This window comes from Gobio gobio, assembly GCF_949357685.1.
Source record: "Gobio gobio genome assembly, chromosome: 10".
NCBI lineage: Eukaryota > Metazoa > Chordata > Actinopteri > Cypriniformes > Gobionidae > Gobio > Gobio gobio.
Window position 1 is genome coordinate 23445953 of NC_137116.1, and position 20414 is coordinate 23466366.

A 20414-nucleotide genomic window follows, 5' to 3' on the forward strand; every position below is an offset into this window, starting at 1 on the left:
CGCGTCCAGCGCTCTGGAAGCTCCACGTGTGGCTTCTGGACGGGACGCGGCAGGTTTGACTTCTGCTAGGGCAGAGTCTACACGACACCTCTATGCGTTGAAGTGGAACCTCTTCGTCACTTGGTGCTCTTGCCGCCAAGAAGACCCCTGGAATTGCCCGATTGGGTCCATGCTTGAGTTTCTCCAAGAGGGGCTGGAGCGAAGGCTGTCTCCCTCCACCCTGAAAGTGTATGTGGCGGCTATATCTGCCCATCACCACCTCTTGGGAGACAAAAAGGTAAGTCAGCACGACCTGATCATCAGGTTCCTGAGGGGGGCGAGGAGACTGAATCCTCCTCGCTCTCCTCTCGTTCCCTCTTGGGACTTCTCAGTAGTTCTAAGTGCTCTGCAGAGGCCTCCCTTTGAGCCTTTGCGGTCGGTTGACATTAAGTTCCTGTCGATGAAGACGGCTCTGCTGACCGCATTGGCCTCTCTTAAGAGGGTCGGGGACCTGCAGGCTTTTTCAGTTGACGAAGCGTGCCTCGAATTCGGGCCGGCTAACTCTCACGTGACCTTGAGACCCCGGCCTGGATATGTGCCCAAGGTTCCTACCACTCCCTTCAGAGATCAGGTAGTGAACCTGCAAGCGCTGCCTTTGGAGGAGGCAGACCCAGCCTTGGCATTGCTCTGTCCAGTACGCGCTCTCTGCGCTTACGTAGACATGACGCAGTGTTTCAGGACCTCAGACCAGCTCTTTGTCTGTTATGGTGGAGAGCGGAAGGGAAGAGCTCTCTCAAAGCAGAGGTTGTCTCACTGGATAGTGGACACCATTGTTTTGGCTTACCAGCAGCAAGGTCGACCATGTCCCCTTGGTGTGAGGGCACACTCCACCCGGAGTGTGGCCTCCTCTTGGGCTCTAGCGCATGGCGCCTCGCTAACAGACATCTGCAGAGCTGCAGGCTGGGCGACACCCAACACATTCGCCAGATTCTACAATCTCCGGGTGGAGCCAGTGTCCGACTATGTACTCGCCCCCCCGAGGGGCCGGTAATGGACCAGGCTCTAGGTGTCTTTGCTTGCTCGCCACTCCACTCCACGGACTGGATACGTGCGATATTCTCCTCAGGTGAGCTCCCCGAGAGCCCTGAGCTCCTCCAGCACTGTCGACGCCGACATCAGTTCAGTCTGCCCTTTCGAGCCCAGACCCTCATGTCCGGCCAGGTGCCCCGTGTGCATGGTTCCCTCCGGCGACCCCCACACGAGTATTTCCACCGTAAGCCTCCTCAGTGAGCAGGTGTCTTTCCCTTGGCAAGCCCCTGCCACCCCTAGGGTTAAAAATCCACCTTCGGCTGGTACCCTAGAGTTTCCCATATGCAGCCCACAGCGGGTCATATGTATACTCTCTAAGTCCTCCCCACGGGTAGGCATCTTTGGCATTCCCTCACTGGGATATGCTTCCCAGTGTACCTTGGTAATCCTGTGATAAGTGGGAGTCCTACGGCCTTAAGTGGCGGGATCTCACACTTACGCAGGGCACTGGACGACAGCTGAGTGGCGCGGTTATTTTGGAACCCCCATTCGTTAGTCACTAACGTACGTCGTAGTGACTGAACGAAAGGGAACGTCTCGGTTACGTATGTACGTTCCTCAGCCACATCAGCTGTGCTGCTGGAACGCGGAGTTCAGGTCTTGGCTCCGCAGCAGATACATAATGCGATGTTGCCAGCGTACTTCCTTATATACCCACACGGTGGGGCGGAGTTACGCATGCAAATTCCGCATGCCCATGGCATTGGCACGCCATTGGGCGCTGTTAAATTCTCGAAGATGATTGGCTTCTAAGCGAAACCCCCATTCGTTAGTCACTAACGTACGTCTCCGTTCCCTCCTCAGGGAACGAGGGTTACATACGTAACCGAGACGTTCATTTATGTCCTACTTAAGTGGGTCCAAAAAGTTCTGATAATTACACTGGATATAAATATGAACTATAGCTAAATTATTTTCATTTAATTGTAATTAACATGCAATTCAGAAAATACTCAATATTAAATTCAGTTCACATATTGTTTCCATTTATAAGTAAGCAGCTCTTTTTAAAAAGTGTCCTTCTTTTTCACAGGCGTAGGCATCTTCTCATCAATCATGTGACATTCTATCATCTTCATTAGGCAAATATTTTTATTTTATTTATAATAATTGATGCACTGCTCCGCTCACTGTATTTTCCAGTGTGCTCATAATGTGAAAGGAACGCTAAATAAAGCTTATATTACGTTTATTTCCATCCTCATCCATGTCCTCTGCTTCGATGAGCCAGTCCATGTAGCCGATCATGTCCTCCTCCATCTGTTGTTTCTCCTGGGCCTTCTGCAGCTCACCACGACACACAGCCTTCTCTCTCTCTTTAGAGAACTCACTGTGATGTGTAAGAGACACATGCATTACAATGCAAACCTTCACAAGATGCCCAACAAATGTCATCACAAGACCTCCTTATCCTTACAGCATGTATCTGCCCCTTTTTTTGCAATGGAGGCAAAGCTGAAGGTATAACATGAAATCTTTTTTTTTTTTGTGTAGTATGGTAAAAACTATTTACCATACTACACTAGACTATTATTATTACATATATGACTATTACATATATGATTTCAATAGCTTATAAGCGATCAGGGCTTGAGTCACTCACCCGCTCAATACACCCAAAACAAGATTTAGGACAAAGAAAGACCCAAAAATGACCAGAGACACAAAATAAACCCATGGCAGCTCAAACCCGATGGAATCATTCATCTGAGTGAAACAATACAGACAAGAGAGGAAAAAATGAGAGGTTATAAAGTTGTTCATGAGCTGTGAAGTAATTTTTTTGAGTGGCATAGATTGGATATAACTTTAAACAGACTAAATGAATGTGTGATTCAATCAAATGTTGTTATTGTTAAAGGGATAGTTCACCCATGTTTTACTCACCCTCAAGCCATCCTAGATATAAATAAAATAATACATAAAATAAAATATAAAACCTTATAAAGTAAAATATCTAGCTTCCGGCGGACCACCTTCTGTATTCAACTTACGAAAAAAGCATAACTGGCAAAGATGACGTCGGACGTAGCAGAAAAAAGCATAACTGCCGTGACGATGACGTCGGACGTAGTGTAAGTATTTTGAACTGCGAGAGGCGTTACACTTTCTTTGTAAGTTTAATACAGATGGCGGTCCACCGGAAGCTAGATATTTTACTTTATAACGTGTTAAATATGGATATTTTTCTTACAAAAACCCATCAATTTGCTTCAGAAGGCCTTTATTAAATCCCCGGAGCCATATGGATTACTTTTATAATGAATGGATGCACATTTTTGAGCTTAAAATTTTGGGCTGCCATTCACTGCCATTATAATGCTTGGAAGAGCCTGGGCATTTTTTAATATAACTCTGATTGTATTCGTCTGAAAGAAGAATGTCATATACACCTAAGATGGCTTGAGGGTGAGTAAATTATGGGGTAATTTTCATTTTTGGGTGAACTATCCCTTTAACTAAAATGATCACGTTAGTCATTTGTTAACATATATCATGTATTTAAGTCTTGAAGCTTTGCTTTTCATTACAAAATTGAGAGAGGAGTTATTTTCTGTTGTAAACATTTACAGATCTTTTTATTTTTGAGCTGATTTTTAGATCAACATCCCTTAAACTCAAATAGCTCAAATAATTGTCCTTAACATTCCAATATACTATGCTGTTTGTGTAACATTAGTAAAATCAAGAGTGAAAAAAATGGGGGAGAGGTCATACCCAGTAGAGTACATCAGTCCAGCCCTCCATTGTAATGCACTGGAACACAGTAAGCATGGCAAAGAAGATATTGTCAAAGTTGGTGATGCCTCCATTGGGTCCTTCCCATCCTCCACGACACACTGTGTTATTCCCCACACAGAAGCGACCGTTACTGGCAAAAGCACATGGTGTTGGATCATCGTCCACCATAAGCTCTTTTCACATGAAAATAAACACAATTTCGTAGGGTTTAAAATTATTTATAGTCAACAAAGAACCAATTTAACTCTTTCCCCGACATTGAAGGAATTTTCCGTAATTTATGACACAAAGCTTCCCTGCCAATGACGTAATTTTCCAGCAATCCATGTTTTCACCGTTAAGCCAGGCACACTGTAATAGTCCTTTACAATTGTCGCTTGTCAGACTGTACGAACACGATCCCCGCTGTAAGCCATGTCACACTGTAGGATCTCAATTGTCATTAATGTCAGACTGTACAGCAGTCAAGACGTGTTAAAAAAGGACGCACGCCAGAAGATTCGTCTGGAGTGGTGACTAGTCAAGTCAAGTCAAGTCAACTTTATTTATATAGCGCTTTTAACAATGTAGATTGTTTCAAAGCAGCTTTACAGTGTTAAACAGGAAAATAATGCAGCATAATTTTATTCAGCTGTATAGCCATTCTGGAAAAATTTCAAGTATCATACAGTGACAGTGTGGGCTTTAGATCAATAATTTGATCAGTAATTTAGTTTAAATGGTTAATTTAGTTTATTATTTAGATGTATTTCGATGTTTAGTTGAAAAATGTAGTGTCCCCAACTGAGCACGCCAAGCCAGAGGCAACAGTGGCAAGGAAACCATAGCAAAAACAATCTCGAGTGTTAATTTTGGAAAAATAAAGTTTTCAGTTTGTAGAGCAAGTGGTGTTTTTTGTTGTCTCACTAATTGGGTCACCAGGTTCTGTGCTCTTATTGGTTTTTGATTTGACGTTGTTGTAGAAGCCACACAGCAGGACTGTGCCTCAACTTCTGACACTGTCAGTATTTCGTTCCCTTTTAAAAATGTCTCTCAATGGTCATTAATCGGCTGTCAAGCCACAAACAAAGTCTACCAGATTTTGGCCTAGGATCAGTGGAATCTTTTAGGATTCACAAAATTTGTCAACAAGCAAAGAAGAAGCAGAAAACAAACGATAGAAGCATTGATCATGCACACTTAAGCTAACACAATCACCAAATATTAAACAGCATATAAATCAAAACTGCCTAACGGTCCTTAATGAAATGTCGACTGAGGACGAGCTATACTGTGCAAACTTTGTGGGTGTTAATGGACTTGATCTACTCCATCTATGTTTTGATCATCATTCTGAATCCAATCTGGATGTATCTTTGACAAAAACATGATTTTTGTTCAAAATGTTGCTCTTTTATGAAACATGCCCACATTCTAGTGTTGATAAAGAATGCATGAACATTTTTGTTGTTGTTGTTTAAAAGCAGAGGCTCTGTTCTTTCTTTTGATATATTGTATGTTCAGATATTCATACATTTGGCTGGCAACTTTTAAAAAATAAATAAATAAATAAATGCTGGCAGGGAAAGAGTTAAATATGCAAACGGTGTGGCATTGCAGCTAGGTTTGTAAGATCTTTAAGCTTGCATTTCTCACCTGTCCCTACATAATAGCAGGTCTTATGCATTTTGCCTATGAAGAGCTCCAGCCCAATGATGGCATAGATGATGATGACAAACATGACCAGCAGACCAATGTGGAGCAGAGGCACCATGGCCTTCATGATGGAGTTCAACACAATCTGCAGACCTGCACACATCACAACCTGAATCGCAATCACTGTATACGTCGGTATTAGACTAAGTCAGGACTGTGTGTACAAATTTATACTCAAAACTACAGAATAAAGCACACACTTACTCGGCACACCGGAAACCAGACGCAGGGGTCTCAGTACTCTGAAAGCTCTCAGAGCTTTGACATCCAGACCACCTGGTTTGCCCGCTCCGTGATGTGCCTCTCCTGGTTTGTGCTCTCCCATTTCAGCTATCACACTGAAAAGACTGCAAATGGAACACAGGAACTCTTGTGAGCTCTTCTGCTGGTGACTCTAGTCTCAGTTAAGTAGGTTTATTTAGCCAAACTTGGTCTTCATGAAAGAAAGAAAGAAAGAAAGAAAGAAAGAAAGAAAGAAAGAAAGAAAGAAAGAAAGAAAGAAAGAAAGAAAGAAAGAAAGAAAGAAAGAAAGAAAGAAAGAAAGAAAGAAAGAAAGAAAGAAAGAAAGAAAGAATATTTAACTTGAAAACCACACACATACCCTACAATGACAATGATAAAATCCAGCAAGTTCCACCCACTGCGAATGTAGGCACTGGGATGCATGACCAGACCGTATGCGAGAATCTTTGTGAATGTTTCAATGGTGAAAATGACCAGAAACACATACTCCACTTGTTCCTAGGAAGAATTAAGGAAGTAAGCAGAAGGGATGGAACATCTACACACACACACGCACACACACACACACACACACACACACACACACACACACACTCAACATTCAAAAGTTTGTAAGTAAGATTTTAAAAATTGCATTCAGCAAGGACACAGTAGTGACTAAATACATTTATAATGTCAAAATTTCTGTCAAATAAATGCTGTTCATTGCCGTTTTGTTTTCACAAAAATATATTAAGCAGCAACAATTTTTTCAGCCTTAATAATAATAACCATTATTAATGATTCACACTAATAAAAATTCATAATAATTATTGAGCAACAACATTTTTTTTTATTACTTTGTGAAGGATCATGTGACATCACAGGAATAAAGTACATTTTTAAAATACAGTATATTCAAATAGAAAACAGTTATTTTAAATTGTAAAAATATACCACAGTATTACTGTTTTTACTGTATTTTTGATCAAATAAATGCCGCCTTGGTGGACATAATAGACTTATTTATTCAACATTTATTTTTTAAAAATCTAAAAACCAGTTAATTTAGGAATCGCAACATTGACCATATGAAACCAAATATACTGGACATTATTAACCTTTTTGAAAAATGGATAGTTGATGGATGGATGGACGGTCTATATATAGCATATGTATGTAGATATATGCTTATTGCTTATATGTCCAAGTAAATTTTGAATGCCACTATAAAAATGTGTCTGTCGTATGTTGCATGATATATAATTATACAAGCTTTATGCTTTTAATTTGTTCTACACACGCGCACACACACACACACACACACACACACACACACACTAAACACACACAATACACTCTCCCTTTCACCTGCTTTCCCCTATAACACACATTGCTGAGCTTATTAGCTTTCTGCCCTCTTGACCCACTCAGTAGGAAGCTAGACGCTAAACGCTACCACACATTAATACCAGCTAGTCATGTACGCCGAATACACTACTGACTCAACAGACATCAGTACAAAGCCATAGCAAACTTGGAAATGACAGTATGAACAAACTGTAAAAGTTCTATATAGGGTTTACAGTGCAAGTGTAATAACTTAAATCCAGACAGATGGTGTTGTGTAAGAAAAAGAAAGGCAGACAAAAGAGAAACAAAAAGCAAGGAGAGGTGAATCTATTAAAAAAGCAGCACTAACGGATTGTTGGAATCATTCATATCAGTCAGAGTGTGTATCACGTGTCTTCTGTAAGGGCAGTGAGCAAGCTGCCATAGATAGAGAACAGATGGTCAATACTCTTATCCTGCTTGGTATTCAGAGCTGTCAGTCAAACTTCAAGCTTAATGCAATTATAGTGTTGCACCGAACACTAGGAGCTCTGAAGAACTTTGTAAATTTCCTTCTATTGGATACATTCAGTTTAACATGCAGATCATTAAAAACTCTCAAGGGCAAGTCGTTCAGCCAGGGGTCAAATGCAAACCTTTAAGTACTTTCCATTAACACTGTCCTAACCTGGTGCAATGTGAAAAGTCTGAACTGAATGTGAAACCGCTGGACAATGTGCAATTATATAGCGCACGATTTTATACCAAAGAGATTTTACAATAGAAGGGACTAAAATAAATGCCCTGTCACTAGTCATAGTTTATGCTTTGGTGAAAAAGTTAGCTTATCCACAAGTGGCAGAATCTGCATACACTCAAAATGAAATCACTAGTTTTTTTAAATGCTACAAGTGATTTTAGGAATTAAAACCTTGACCATATATATCTATACATTATATATAGGGGTTGGACAATGAAATTGAAACACCTGGTTAGAATCTATTAGTATGGTGTAGGGCCTCCTTTTGCAGCCAATACAGCATCAGTTGGCCAGAGGGATTTTGAGCAATTTCTCTTCCAGAACAGTGGTCAGGTCACTATGTGATGATAGTGGGGAAAAAAATTCTGAGTTGCTCCTCCAAAATACCCCAAAGTGATTCAAAAATATTTAGATCTGGTGACTGTGCAGGCCATATGTTCAACTTCACTTTCATGTTCAGCAAACCATTCTGTCACAAGTCTTGAATGTGTATTGATACACGGCACCCCCTTCCGGGTACAATGTTTGAACCATTAAGTGCACATGGTATTCCACACACAGAAAAAAATAGGTTCTTCTGCAGTTCTTCAGTGGTTCTTTGGGGTGGATGAGGTGCTATATGAGGTGCTGCTACCATATAAAGAACCTGTTAAGCCCAGTGTGGCTCTTCAGCGATTCTTCAGCAGTTCTTTGGGATGGTTGAGGTGCTATATAGTACCACTGCCATACAAAGAACCTGTTAAGCCCCTGTATAGTTCTTTAAAGGTTCTCTAACTCTCTCTTAGTCTCTTAGTTTAGTTGGGGAAAGGATTAAAACAACATTAAAATACAGTGTATTTCCTGAAGACAACATGGTTCTCAACCTTTTTGCCCCCCAGGCCGCCCTATAAGGAAATATTCCAGGGCCCACACACGAGACTTTTTGACCTCAGAAAAGCATAAAAGTGATTTAAAGCAGCGTTTACCATTGTTGTAAATTCTAACTCATTGCAAACATATGAGAGTGGAGTAACATATCTAAAATTTAAGGAGGACAATGGGGTGGTGGTGGGATGCAACAAGACTGGATACTGAGAGCTGTCAATTGTAGTTTAAAGTATGTGGAAGGTGGAATACAATTGGAGGATGAGAGAAATATGGTAACTGGCTGTAGTCTTTGAATGAATGTACCTCTTATGGTTCTAACCATTTGACAAAGGTTCTGTATAGCCCCTTTAAAGATAGGTGCTATATAGCACTTAGTGGTTCCCCTATGATTACAAGCCAATGAACCACTTTTAGTGCTATTTAGCACCCTTTCTATTTAAAGTGCATGATATTGCAGCCCAAACCATCACGGATTCACCCCATGCTTCACTCTGGGCAGCAACATTCCGGGTTTTAAGTCTCTTTAAAGCTTCTCCACACCATAACTCCCACGGATGTGGGACTGTTGGTACCAATGAAACCGAGATTTGGCATTGGTACGATCGACCAAAGGTTTGGCTATAGCAACCTGACCATTAATATGGATTCTGTGGAGCTCCTGACGAACAGTTTTGGTGGAATCAGGAGAGTCGAGGTGCACATTCAATTCTGCAGTGAGTAGGGCCGCTGTGGTTTTATGTTTCGGGTTAGTATCTGGACATCCCTTTTAGACAGCTGTTTCTCTGCTAATTCAACCTTCAGACTCTGCTATTGCGTGATGGAATTGAAAATCAGTGAAGATTTTCATATAGAGACATAAAAACTCCAACACTGTATTGGCCAGTGTTTCAGTTTCATTGTCCAACCCCTGTAGGTATGTATATATATGTATGTATGTATTTATGGATGATTTGATTTATGTGGTTTGATATATTACGTGGTTTGATTTATTGATTTATTTGGGTGGTGCAATTCATTTTCATCCACTGTGTGAATGGCATAGTAGACTCACCAGATTGTGGTTGGTGGCATTGGAATCATCTTCAGGAAATGGTTTGGACACACCAAGGGCAACACAATTGGCAAAGATGGCCAGTAAAATGAATATATCAAAGGGCTTAAAGGTCTACGGTCAAGGAAACAATCGTCTTGAAAACATAGAAAATAATGCACAAGGACTGCACAAACACATTGGGCAAAAGGATATTTCCACTCCACTAGGGCCAGTGCTGCCATGCGTATAGGATTGCTGAGAGTGAGGCAGCAGAGAGCTCTAGGAGCACGCAGGGCCGATTTGTTAGCTTGCGTGTGCTTCTTGGCTCCTCCAGCTCTCTTTTGCCCTGCAGAACCTGTTGAGTTTAGTGTGTCTGTCTTGCTGGGGTCAGATCCGGCCAAACCGGCCCCATCTGAAATAAAGGGTTTTCCTATTAAATATATGCCTGTGACAAATTATCTGTATCTAATATAAATATCAATTTATAAGTTTACTTTGAGAGAATCAATATTCCAATCAAAAAAGGTCACTCCATGCCACTTTTCATATCTGTGCACTTTTTGAGCATAATGAAATTGAATGAGGTTTGTTTGGAACAACATTAGAGTTAATGATGACAGAACTTTCAGTGTTGGGTGAACTATCGACCAACTCACATCTCAAGACACAAAGTGGTCAAGCTAAACTATAAAGACAATAAGAGCAAAGATAAATGAGCATCCAATGAAATGAACGTGATCAGTTTTTAATGTCTATGATCTGAATAATCTTTTAAAATGTTTTATAAACATATGCATTGAAAATAGTCTTCCGACATTAAGACAGGTATCTTAATAATAAATAAAAGTGACTTGACAGAATTCAAAATTAACGACTTGCATATGTTGACCGGAATCTAGCATATTGAGCTACTCATATGAGTGTTAGATTTGACATTCCCTATTCAGCAGAACATTATAAAACTGTTTAAAGCAAAGAAAGAGACCAGATGTGTCTAACAGATACTGAAGTAGGCCTACACTTAAGAAGCCTTATAAGGGATCGGACAGAAGTGACCTAGTTCTAAGAGAAAAGAACAGCTAGTATTTGACACTCCAAGAACTCAGTAGCCTACACATACATTGAACTTAACACATTACACTACATTTGCAATAAAGGGGTTATTAAAGCATCTATCCATCTATCTATCTATCTATCTATCTATCTATCTATCTATCTATCTATCTATCTATCTATCTATCTATCTATCTATCTTGCAGGAATTACAAGGAATTGCAAGGATTGCAAGGAATTGCAAAAAGCAAACATGTAATTAAAAATGTTTTATTTTACGAAATGGTTACTTTATGAATCTAAAAAAGCCTAGCCTATATAGGCTACGTTCTCTTTTTTATCTTAAAAATGTAATTTGTCAATAACCCGTTTATCACTTCAATGGAATAATGACAAATTAGTTATGCATAAAGTCTGTCTACAAGAGAGTTGACAGTGTTTCAGTGCAGGTGTTTGTGGCATATCACTCACCTTTCTGTGCCACGTCCATGTCCAAGACTTCAGCACCGTCTGCTGCTTATTCCCACAAATTTACATGAAACAATACCTCGCTACACCTTTCATATCTATTGATAATATTTATCGGGCTGAACCGCGTCGCGAGCAGCGGAACAGGTGTCGCGCGCAGATGAAAAGGCTCTCGCGCGCTGCACTGAAAAAAAGGAACTCCAAAGATCTAATTTAAAAGACTGGTCCAAAGACCACAGCATTTCCTTAAATATGCTTACATTAATTAAAACACGTGTAAAATATATAGAGTAAAATATATAGGCTACCACTCATAAAGGAAAACAAATGTATAAATCTATCCTGGTGTGACCACAGGTCTTGTGTGTAGTAAGCCGTGAATGCTGGATTAACTCATGTGAGCCGGTTAAAGGGGATGATTGTGCTGAAACCTTTCAAAAGGGAGGTGGAGACACGAGGAAAATCCTGGATACCTTGTATCGTGTTAAACAAATATTGTTTAAAGTTAATCAATTAATAAAAGATTCAGAGAACACAATCATAAAAGTAGTCCGTTAATAAAGAGGTCCTATAATTCCCCTTTTTACAAGATGTAACATAAGTCTCTGAGGTCCCCATAAGTGTGTATGTGAAGTATTAGCTCAAAATACCCCACAGATCATTTTTATAGCCTGTTAAAATTGTCTCTTTTTGAGAGTGACCAAAAACGTGTTTTGTGTGTGTCCCTTTAAATGCAAATAACCTGATGCTCCCCGCCCTCTTTCAGGAAGAGGGCGGAGCTTCAAGAGCTCGTGTTAGCAAGAGCCACAGAGCAATATAGGATACATCTACATCTAAGTGTCCAAAAATTTTAAAATTACTGCTTTCGGAGAATACATTCCAAGGTGGGAAGGCATCAAGGCACGTTTTTACAGTCTATGGTCCGAATCCAATGTTATCTTCACTTCCTGTCTCCTGAGATAGGCTACCTTCATATGATCAATGACAATTTTTGAAGGCTGCATAGATTTATCCTTCATGGTCTTTGATATATCCCACAATCCTGTGCTTTCCATTCTGTGACATGGCAGTTGAGCTAAAAAAAAAAGATGGCGTCTGAATGTTGTGGTTTCTGGTCAGTTTGTGTGGGGGAGAGCGGGGCACAACTTAACGCGGGGTTAGTTGTAACACACATGGTTTAAAACTTTCCACACATACCAGGATGATGAAACTTAATGTATTTACTTGTTGCCGTATCAACATTATTTGGAGAAAAAATTGCGCCAAAATTATAAAAATCTTTGCAAGATATTACTGAACATTTATTTAACCATAGCAAAAGTACATTTCTTACTTAAGTTTATTTTTCATCTCTGTTTTTTGTGTTTATTTAAAATAAGACAATTTTTTATATTATTTTAATCTTATATCTGTTATTTAACAGTTGAGTTGGTTCTTTAATGCTGATCTAACCAGCAGAAAACTGGAGCCGGATTTAAATCCATGTGGGGCATATTCTAACACTGCATTACAATGAGCCTCTATTAGAAATATGCTATTATATTCTATACGTTTATGAATTCTTTGAGAAACCATGAAAAAAAGGTGAATAATGAGAGTCAATGTTCAGAAAAAATATTTTATTATTATTATGTTTTGAACTATGCTGTGTACTTTTGCAGTGTGTTTGTTGTCAAACTCAATTCTTTAAAATATTTTTAATGATTATGAATGGCAGTATTTTATTTGAAAAAGCTAATAATTGTATTCTATTGACAAAATATTTTAGTTTGTATTCAGGGCCGGCCCGTGGCATAGGCGGAATAGGCAAATGCTAGGGGCGCCACTCATCCATAGGGGCGCCAAAATGCATTAATGATACTATTTTATAAATATTAATTTGAAAAAACGTAACTAAGTCCCCCACATCTTCCCGGTCCGCCTCATCAATCTCCCCCGCCGAGCTACTTGAAGTGCGTCAGAAATACAACGCGAGATCAGTTTATCGTTTGGGGAATTTGTTGTGTGGCGTCGCCTCTCGCCGCATAATTCACACGGGGCTTCGGCGTCAACGCTTGACGGAGGGCGTGGCTGAAGCTTGGTGCTGACGCGACCGTCATAGTGACAACAGCTAATCACATTACTTGCCGCTTGGACCACAACACAACACAAAAAAAGCGCTTTTTTTGACAGCTAGTCTGTGAGACTATTTTGTGTATGAAAACTGATCACTTTAATATTTGATTCCTCATTTGGCTGGGGGATAGCGCCTATTTGAACCACACATGATATGATATGCTGCTGTCATTCAATGATAAACAGAGTACACGGACGGAATACAAGCATGATACATTCCAGATTCTCCAACCGTCTCTGCCACCTCCTTCCAGGCCTGGTCTCTCCAGTTTGTGTCCCGGTATGTAAATAATGATTGGTAGTAAAGGACCGGGTGATTATCCACCGCAATTATTAGCTTTTCCTCCATTTTAGATCGTTCTTTACTCTTCATTCACTCTTCATTCACCGGTGTTTTAAACGAACGCGATTGGCTAGCGTCTGCTCTAGGATATTTGCATAGGGTGATCTGATTGGATGACGCCTGCGTTGGCGCTTGAAAATTTGAGAAATCTTCAACTTTTGCCGCTTGCAACGCGAGTGAAGCGCCGCGACGGAACCCACAATTCAGTTCGGCAACGCATGACGTCACCCATTCAAAGTAAACGAGAAGCGTTGACGCCGACGCCCCGTGTGAATGCGGCGTAAGGCCCGGGTATACTTCACTTACCGCGCCCGGACGCGTCACGCGCGCAGCCCTGATCGCGTTCGACACATGCGCGGTAAAAAAAGTGTCTATGCTCTACCAGACATCGGAGGGCAGCACTGAGTCCTGTCATCAACGGGACATTCGCTGGGCATGATCGGAGAAGAACTGTAGTGCATCCACCATTGCAACATAGTTTGGAAGAAACACTGAAGAATAAAAAATTCTCTCTTTTTTTCAAGTGTGTTGTTTTTAAACCGGTCTTTGCACACACTTCTTCGACGGCTGAACACTGTGCTCAATACTGTGCGTATTGCCACACTTGAAAAAAAGAGAGAATTTTTGATTCTTCAGTTTCTTCCAAACTATGTTGCAAAAACTCACTTCATTTTGATTGTATATTCAAGTAAACAAGAAAAATGTCTTATGTCATTTTACTTAGTAAATGCACCTTGATTTAAGAATTTTTAGATATTTGGACTGGAAACAAGAAAAAGATTCTAAATAAGAAGAGCATTTTTTGCAGTGTAAAGACAGAAGTAAAGTGATGTAGGCAAACAAATGAACAATTTATTTATTTGCATAGTAGTAAAATACTAATGTTTGCTAATTAATTCCAGTTATTTTTACCTTAAACTTTATGCAAGCAGCTGTTCCGGGTTCTCCAGAGGCCACAGCCAGTGTGATTTTGTCAAAAATAAATAATATAAAAATATTAAACGCATGTAATATCACTTTTTTAATAGCCTAATGTTTTTACTATGCAGTTGTGCAGTTTTAAGGGGGTGTATAGCAATTTTAAAATGTATTTGCCGAAATTAGTAATGATATTTATATACAGGTTTATTTAAAATAGCAACATTTTATGTAAAATTCACACTAAATATCAAAATTTCTCAGTTGAATTCCTGGTGAAAACATGAAAATGCTCATAGTTTAGTGGAAGATTGCTGCCATCTACTGGAAAACAAACACTTTTGCTAGTTCTCAATGAATAGTTTGGCAATGAATGTTAGATGCAATTACTCTTGCTATTTGTGTTTAGGCTGTAATGTGGCGTAGGTGCAATTTTTGTACAGTTTTACTATAATCAGCCTTTAAAAAATAAAAAATAATAATAATATCATGAACATAATGACGGGGTAGAATGGACTGGACATCAAAACAACAACAACAATAAAAATAAAACATCAATGCATTACAAAAATAAAACAGTACGAGTGTTTCCACAACTAAGACTGAAAACATGTAGTGCTAAACCTTGATACAAGGGGCACCAAGAAAAATCTTGCCTAGGGCAGCAAATTGGTCAGGGCCGGCCCTGTTTGTATTGGATATTGTTTGATTATATCAGGTAACATTTTAAGCTGTCATATGCTCATGTTACATTGTGGCCCTCAAATGTTACAATGTACCCCATCAATGGGGCATGTTGTCACACTTCACTTCCTTTTTTTCTGGGTAAATCAAGAAAAAAATATACACTGTATTAATGAAACAAAACAACATAATTGTACTAGACGTGTGCAATTAATGTGGGAAAAATAAATACTTTGAACCCCAAGTGGATTTACATAAACTGAGCCCATTTACTTAAGCTCATACTATATGGAATTCCAAAGCTGACATAATAATAAATAAATAAATAAATATGATAAAAAAATCTTGGCATTAACTATTTATTATTAGTAGATGTATGTTTGGTCACACCACAAGGTGTCACTGTGGTCTCAAAGCTTCAGCACTTCCACTCTGAGCTCGATTGCTATGTTTGAGGTAAAAACACGCCCCCCTTATTACCAAACGGACAAAGAAATGTATAAATAAATAAATGTGAAAATAAATAAATGTATAAATAAATAATATATTTAAATACTGTATACATATATATATATATATATATATATATATATATATATATATATATATATATACTTTTTTTCTCCATGGATCAGACTTATTTTTTTGCTGCCAAAACAGCCTTACCCGTCGAGGCATGGACTCCACTAGACCCCTGAAGGTGTGCTGTGGTATCTGGCACCAAGATGTTAGCAGCAGATCCTTTAAGTCCTGTAAGTTGCGAAGTGGTGCCTCCATGGATCGGACTTATTTGTTCAGCACATCCCACAGATGCTCGATTGGATTGAGATCTGGAGAATTTGGAGGCCAAGTCAACACCTCAAACTCATTGTGCTCCTCAAACCATTCCTGAACCATTTTTGCTTTGTGGCAGGGCGCATTATCCTGCTGAAAGAGGCCACAGCCACCAGGGAATACCGTTTCCATGAAAGGGTGTACATGGTCTGCAACAATGAGTAGGTTGGTGGTACGTGTCAAAGTAACATCCACATGGATGGCAGGACCCAAGGATTCCCAGCAGAACATTGCCCAAAGCATCACACTGTCTCCGCCAGCTTGCCTTCTTCCCATAGTGCATCCTGGTGCCATGTGTTCCCCAGGTAAGCGACGCACATGCTCTGGCCATCCATGTGATGTAAAAGAAAACGTGATTTATCAGACCAGACCACCTTTTTTCCATTGCTCTGTGGTCCAGTTCTGATGCTCACACATGCCCACTGTTGGCGCTTTCAGCGGTGGACAGGTCAGCATGGGCACCCTGACTGGTCTGCGGCTATGCAGCCCAATACGCAACAAACTGCGATGCACTGTGTATTCTGACACCTTTCTGTCAGAACCAGCATTAACTTATTGAGCAATTTGAGCTACAGTAGTTCGTTTGTTTGATCAAACCACACGGGCCAGCCTTCGCTCCCCACATGCATCAATGAGCCTTGGCCGCCCATGACCCTGTCACTGGTTCACCACTGTTCCTTCCTTGGACCATTTTTGATAGATACTGACCACTGCAGATCGGGAACACCCCACAAGAGCTGCAGTTTTGGAGACGCTCTGACCCGGTCGTCTAGTCATCACAATTTGGCCTCTGTCAAACTTGCTCAAATCCTTATGCTTGCCCATTTTTCCTGTTTCTAACACATCAATTTTGAGGACAAAATGTTCACTTGCTGCCTAATATATCCCACCCACTAACAGGTGCCGTTATGAAGAGATAATCAGTGTTATTCACTTCACCTTTCAGTGGTCATAATGTTATGCCTGATTGGTGTATATTCCCTGATTTAGTTCTGCTGGTCGACTAAATAGCTCAAAACTGCCTTCTATTTCTGTGTAGAACGACACTACCCTCATCAAGATCTAATGTTCGTGTCAACCGAAGTATCAATCCCCATCAATGATATATAAGAATGATAATACGATGTGGACTAAGTGTATGGTTTAGTAACTGTATCATTTAATTTAATTTAATTTTTATACAAACCCCAGTTCCAGAAAAGTTGGGGTATTTTGTAAAATCCCAACAAAAAAAAAACACACAATCTGTGGTTTGTTAATTCTCTTGAACCTTTTTTTTTTCACTGAAAAAAATTAACAAAGAAAAGATTTCCAATGTTTTTACTGAGGACTCTCTCACTTTGAGTCCTCAGATGGCACTGCATTAGAAACAGTCATGCTGCTCTGTTAAATATAGCCACATGGGCTCAGGAGTACTTTAGAAAACTGTGTTACATTTTCACAGCACAAAGTCCCAACTTTTCTGGAAATGAGGTTGTAGGTTTGCACATCATTTTTTGTTTAATGTTTCTATTAATTGGGCCTACTGCATTTATTTTTGTGCAAGTGAGATTAGGAAATAGTATCTGTTGCATAAATCATTATCTGTCTGGTGTCTATGAGCAGCACATACAATATATTTTATACGAGTAAAATATACACAACTCTATATTGAAAACTGTTTGCGTTAACTACAGTTAAACAAATGATTCAATCAGAACTGTTTTTAAGATTATCTTTTTATAATTTAGAATTGATGCAAAGATAACAGTGTAAATGTAATATATTGATAAGGACAATATTGATGGAGCAAGTTGATGTAGGTAAGTGAAAATATGCGCAAAACTGAGAAAATAGTAGGCCTATGAATAGAGATAAATTGTAGCCTGTGTCTCACAGGGCAAACGTGCAAATGTTTATGGGATATTAATGCAAACAACTCTCAAATCATGTTTATTCCTGTAGTTGTAAGCTTTAATTTGTCTGTTCCCGTGGGCTGGAGAGGACTCTGGAGCATGCACTGGGCTGAGCGCTGGGACTGGAGCCAGCACGGGACTGAGCTCTGGGACTGGAGTGTGCACAGGGGACTGGACTCGGGTCAGGGGCTGGAGCCATCACTAGACTCAGGTCAGGGGTTGGAGCCATCACGGGTCAGGGGCTGGAGGCATCACTGGACTAGGGTCAGGGGCTGGAGCCGTCACTGGACTAGGGTCAGGGGCTGGAGACATTGTGTGTGCAGCACACACACACACACACACAAAATGGCTGTGGCCATTGTAGCGACTATGAGTCAGATAAAATAATAACTCAACGGGGAACTGAATTAAAGGTCCCATGGCATGGCATTTTTCTATTATTTTATAGTGTTTCCTGAGGTGTACTTATATTGTTAGTATGCTTTTTACATCATAAAATGTCATTATTTAGAAATAAAAGGCATTTTGTCTATACTGCTGTTTGCCCTGTGGCTGAATGCCCTGTTTCAAGAGGCGTGTCTGCTGTGAGACTTCAGTAAAAACGCCCACTGTTGTGATTGGCTGACATCTTTGCATTTGAAATGAGCGGAGGGGGCGTGGTTTAACGAGGTCTACGACGCACGAGCTGCAGCCAGAGAGACGGATGGACCTGAGTTCACTTCTCATCAGTTCTCTCAGCATGTCTCAGTTCAGAGTGAACTGTTGTAGTTACTAGAATATACTTCAGGTTATTATTTTATTTCTAGTCGGAGGGGCTGTCACTCATGTCAGAAAGTTAGTAACTTTAGTAAATTATGGATCAGCGCTGACTCGAGACGCGAACCGTTTAGAACGATTCAGTCCGATTTGGTGAACTGGTTCGGTTCACTAAAAAGAACCGATTCAAAAGAATGATTCGTTCGCGAACCAGACATCACAGAGACGGAGCGATTGCTAACAAAGTTATTTATAGTAACTACTGAGTTGTGAGAGCGCTGTCTGTCAGCGCGAGTTTATGGTGTTTGTATCTGAGAGTTCTGAATAAACATGAGTCCCAGTCACGCCGAGTCCGTCTTCATCATTATTACCAACTTTGTAACACATGCAATGTACCATTACAGCGAGATGAACGAGTTAGTAAGTTTGATTAAAGCATTATTTCTACATATGTTCCAATCATATGAAAAGCGTCAGTGACGCGCATTGAGTAACTTACACAGCGCAAACAAAGACACAACAGCAGTAATCGAATGTAATCCAGTTTATTGTGGGGAAAGCTGGCTAGTCTAGCCGGATACGCTCACGCTTACCCCCCTTCTGCTTAATCTCACGCCGCGTTTGGTGCCTCCGCTGTGGGCCAGATGCAGTACTGGGGGTCGGGGATGTTGAAGGCCGAGCTTCGGCGTACGTGAGGTTTATCTCTAAAGATGTTACTCTGCCGATGTTGAGCAGAAACTCCTGACTGTATGCACATTTAAGAACAGATAGACGCGACGAGGACGTACAAAAACACTGACTCACGAGATAGAAAACACCGTTCTGTCGGGAGAGAGAGAAGCCGCAGTGTGTGCACGAATAATAAATAATTAGCTACACATAAGAAATCACTGATCACAGATCAGAAGGAACTGAAAAAAGACTTCTGTTTTTATTTGTACATCCAAACACTGAGAAACTGCCAGCATTCACTCGTTCACAAGCAATGATCTCTCGAGCGTTTGCATGGGCGTGCCAGATTCTCTGGGTGGAGGAAAGGGAGGTAACCGTTCCTGCTTGGACGTCAAACCAGGAGACTTCAGGATTGGCTAGTCTGGCCTGTCATTTTCTCAAAGGCAGAGAAAGACAGCCAGAACTCGGTTTTACACCGATCAACATTTCTATCCACTTGGGGACAATATTCAGGCTAGGGGAACTCATATTAATGTTGAAATACCTCATAAAATGATAATTTCATGCCATGGGACCTTTAAAATGAAAGAGACTCGAATGACACTAATTCGTATTTATATAATTTATAAATAATTCAGAATTAATGTTTACACCTTAACTTATTCGTCCGCCGATATGTAAGAACTTAAAGGGGGCTCTGTTAAAGGGAAACATGTATATTTAGCTCAAATGAATGAATTAATGAATTCATAGGGAATTTTGAGAGTCTATTTTACAGCCGAGCAAATGACTCTTCCAGCGTTCATTTGAACGGGCCGTAAATATCAACTCTGCAGCGGATATTAATATCCGAACAATAGTGAAACACTATTTAACAGCCAGGTAACTTAGATCGGCAGTTCAAGACATTAAATTGATAAGCACATAATACAAGAACAGTTATCTTTGAATACAAAC

The 20414-nt window shown here is 40.2% G+C and overlaps 1 protein-coding gene across 1 annotated transcript in view; it reads right to left on the reverse strand.

Moving 5' to 3' along the window:
* cacna1fa (calcium channel, voltage-dependent, L type, alpha 1F subunit a) overlaps positions 1-11635 on the reverse strand; it is a 49946-nt gene extending 38311 nt beyond the window's left edge. The window contains exons 1-9 of the mRNA XM_079827919.1: positions 11244-11635; positions 9939-10131; positions 9738-9851; positions 6107-6246; positions 5710-5852; positions 5446-5598; positions 3787-3983; positions 2672-2775; positions 2256-2398 (exon numbers count right to left, since the gene is read on the reverse strand). Coding sequence (XP_079684045.1) covers positions 2256-2398; positions 2672-2775; positions 3787-3983; positions 5446-5598; positions 5710-5852; positions 6107-6171 — 805 coding nt within the window. The 5' untranslated portion in view covers positions 6172-6246; positions 9738-9851; positions 9939-10131; positions 11244-11635. The remainder of the gene's footprint in view (positions 1-2255; positions 2399-2671; positions 2776-3786; positions 3984-5445; positions 5599-5709; positions 5853-6106; positions 6247-9737; positions 9852-9938; positions 10132-11243) is intronic.
* Between the last annotated feature and the right edge of the window lie 8779 nt (positions 11636-20414).